The 3,832-nt window shown below is 38.6% G+C and overlaps 1 protein-coding gene across 1 annotated transcript; it reads left to right on the top strand.

Annotated features, from left to right (window-relative positions):
• Positions 1–1,080: 1,080 nt before the first annotated feature.
• On the top strand, positions 1,081–2,054 carry MELLADRAFT_96095 (uncharacterized protein; the record flags this gene model as incomplete). Its single annotated transcript, XM_007418478.1, has 3 exons — positions 1,081–1,552; positions 1,598–1,645; positions 1,714–2,054. 3 exons carry the CDS (start codon positions 1,081–1,083, stop codon positions 2,052–2,054), a joined length of 861 nt encoding a protein of 286 aa, XP_007418540.1.
• Positions 2,055–3,832: the final 1,778 nt, after the last annotated feature.

Raw genomic sequence — 3,832 nt, 5'->3', positions numbered from 1 at the left:
TTTATTGTCTGTATGCAGACGGACCTTTCCTTAAGGCTTTCTGGACTATATCAAACGGTTTTTAGAGTTTTTGTTTGATACGGTTTTCAGAGGTGATTTACTTATTGAATCAGTGAGATGGGCTCATAACCTGATAAGCTGGATTCACGTTCTGATAGAAAGAGTTAGACAATATTGGAAAGGTAAAGAAGAAGACAAACCAATCCAACTAACAATCAAACTAACAGTATAAATATAAATAATGCTAATATGTTTATAAGGATAATGTTACATGAGATTTATTAGCAGAAACAACTATGATGTAATCATATCAGCAATCACATAGATGACATTCATAACACATTGTCTTGGCTACTGTCCTCAATCCCCGATTCCGTCAAAGGTTTTTTTCACTTCATTATCCCAAATACAATGCTGCTTCTCAAGCTTTGATCGAGGTAGCCTTCAATGATCTTGTAGAAAAGTCTTTGGCTCGCAAGCCAACACCGTCACCTGATGAGCCTGTCGTATCTGTGGAGCCCGATGAGTACGATGTCTTTGGAGGGTTGAATGACATTCCGGACAAGCCCTCCCATTCGGAACTTGACAACTACTTGTCAGGCCAATTTCCAATCAAAAAAGATCAACCCCCACTTGATTGGTGGAAGGTTTATCCCTTCATTTCATTTTTCCTTTTTCAGTTTAACTTTTTCATCTTTATGTTCTCTCGTTTTTTCCCTTATTCCTTATAACACCTTATAATAACAGTCTGCTGATGTCCTTTTCATCTACCGGTTGACGGTACCCAAAGGCACGACGGTACCGTCTGTTTCCACGACGAGTGACGGGGTCGGACTATGGGGTGCGGGAGAAAGTAGCCCTATGTTGAGGGTGGGTTTCTCCCGACACGAGCTTGAAGTTTTGCGGAAGTAAAGTGAAAATCCTTCACTTCTTCCCCTTCCCCACGCGTCAACTTCCCCATAGCCGAATATCCCACACTCAGATCTGGAAACTCTCTCTCTCTCATATCTCACTTTAAGCTATATTGCTTAAACTCTTCTTTTTGAAATTCCTCATCTACAATTGGGTCACAACCTCATAATGTCTTCTAACAACACCAACACTTCTAACACCAAAAGATTTGAGGCAATGATGAGAAGGACAAGCGAGAGATTGAGAGGAGGCTCAGTCCCCCCTCTAGATTCTGAGCAAACAGTCAACCCGCCATCGTACACCGACCAAAACACGTCGACCAACGGGGTGAACAGTCAAAGGGGAAGAGGCCGTCGGAACGCCAGGGGATCATCTAGACCTTCAAACCAAAATGGATCTTCAAACGACGCGACTCCAGCAGTCACTCTCACGGCACCTCGTAGAGAAGGAACCACGAATACCGGGGGCACTCCGTCATCGGCTTTGGGAGTGGGACAAGAAGGAGGTTTAGCAGAAACCAACCAAGGAGAACGTGGAAACGTAGAAAATAATGAGTCCTCAAGTACCTCCATCATCCACCCTCCAGGTTCGAACCCTGCGAGTTTAATAGCCATGGATAACGTTAGCATTAATGCAAATGGTAAGCGTTGATTATATGATTATCCACCTTTGAGTGATGCCGCAGGACGCAAAGACTGCCACGAACACGTGTTGCCACATGAAAGTGATGCCTGTAAGGAGATGTTCTTATGCGGTTGTACGGAACTGAGTTGTTGGGTTCCTTTGTTTTGTCGCGATCAGCTCCAAAATCCCCTCCGTGCAGAAGCACAGTTTGCTCTGTCGGAACCAGCCCACCTAGAGGCTTTCATTCGTGGTTAATGACCAATGGATATTCAGTTGTCAAGCATTCGGACCCTGCTACTGCGAAAGGTCTTACAGCTGCCTTGGGACAGCCTACCGGAAACTCTGCGACTCCTACCCCCAAACGCACTCTCTGTTTCGATTTGACCAAAGACAAGGACGACGTTGTTGTACCGTCTTCTAAGGAACCTGATACGGCAAAGGCGGCTGCCAAATCCAAACCGGAAGTCAGCAAGAAAGGTATAGAAAGGACCGGTGTGGTGAGCAAGATCTCTACTTAAGCAAAAAATTTAAAAATTATGTGAAAATTCGAGTTTTTGGTCAAAGGCAATACTATTATTGAAGTTATTAGTCATCAAGGTTATCACAGTTGATTCATTATCTTCATTTCATTATCTTTCAAATCATATATTTACATAAGCAATTGATATGAACATTTAAGAGTAAAGAAAAATTTGAAAAGATCAATAAAAATAGTATAAGAGTGAAAATTAAATTAAGAGAATTAGTAAGAAGAGATTTGAGGAAGAAGAACATTTAGTTTGGATCTTTAGGAATGGAAACTGTTATGAAAAGAATGAAAGAAGAAGAAGAATATTAAGAAAGTTGGAGAAAAATTTGAAAATATGGGTATGAAAGCTTGGAAAGTGGTTTTTAGCTTATTATTAGAAGAGATATTGGTTCAGGAAGGTTTTATTGTGAAAGAGAAGGATAACATTAGTCAGCAACAACTTTAATCATGAGGATTGATAAGGGAGGTGTGAAGTTATTCAAGAAAAGGGAAATTTCGAAGAAGGGTACTATGGTATTGATTCCTGTGTAGTGATGTCATTGATGGATTGATTGCGCCAAGAGTTTTTCAGAGTGACTTTAATGCTGTGTGATTGATTGGAGTGCTGTGGAATGATCTTTTGATAGAAGGAAAATCATTATCAGACGTGAAAATAGTCAAAATTCATCAAAATTGGAGGTTTTCAGCTGATTACATATGGTAAAACTTGTCAGAATTAGGTGTGTGATAGTTCATTCGACGCGGAATCATTGGTTTCATAATGTACAACCTTTAAATCATTAGTAGCGGAGGAGTAGTGAAAAATTTATAAGGCAACAAAGAAACTGGAATGAATTTCAAATTTGGAGGTTACATGTGACATTTACATGACAAAACTTTATTTTTGCAATCTTTACAACTCAATAACTTATTCATCACACATCAGAAATAGGTGATATGGGGGTGATAAATGATCAGAATTACGAGGGCTATCAAATGAGCTATAGTAATCCAAAGTTGAACAACTTTACAAAACATTCGTAATTCCAAAAATGGATTTCAGCTATGAATATTAGGAAAAAATCATCTGTATTCATCATAAGAAGATCTGTTCATCATTTATTCACATCAATTGATTAAATTCACGCCGTAAATCATTACAAATAATAATATCCATGACATCACATGATTACATTGGAGGAAATTCTGTTGATTTTGACAGTTTTTGAGGTTTTTTGGAGGTTGTTGACCATTGTTGAAGGGTATTGGAAGGTTATATACTGTTTTTAAGGATTTTACGGGCCTTTGTTCCCCTTTTTACTCATCTTATACTTTTGTTAGAGTGTTTTTAATCATCATTAAATTACTTTAGCAGTACTAAGTTCACTAAATTGCCCCTTTACATCAAAGGAGAGATTTCTTTATGTGTGATAAGACTACAAGTCTACATTGGAATAACAATCAAACTGATTGTTGCTTTTGCTAGTAATTAAAGTTGTGTTTTTGTTGTGCTCAGATTGGAATAACACTACAATAGTGTTGAGATTTCTTTATTTCTAAAAATCACGGGAATAATACTTGAATTAAGTATTGAGACATATTTCTCTGGTGCCTTATCCCAAAGAATTCAGCAAAACCCCGTGTTGATTCTTTCAAAGAGGCAGTATTAGGCAACTTCTACTAGTTAGTTATATTAGTAGATTATCCCTCTTTAAGCTCTGTAAAGCTCTTGTTGAGCTTTAAGTTCTACACCGGTTTAGTGAGTTTGTCAAAACACTGGGACGACAA

Source organism: Melampsora larici-populina (assembly GCF_000204055.1).
Source record: "Melampsora larici-populina 98AG31 unplaced genomic scaffold MELLAscaffold_93, whole genome shotgun sequence".
NCBI classification, from domain to species: Eukaryota; Fungi; Basidiomycota; class Pucciniomycetes; order Pucciniales; family Melampsoraceae; genus Melampsora; species Melampsora laricis-populina.
The sequence above is the reverse complement of the archived record's forward strand: the minus strand, read 5'-3'. Positions and strand labels throughout refer to the sequence as shown.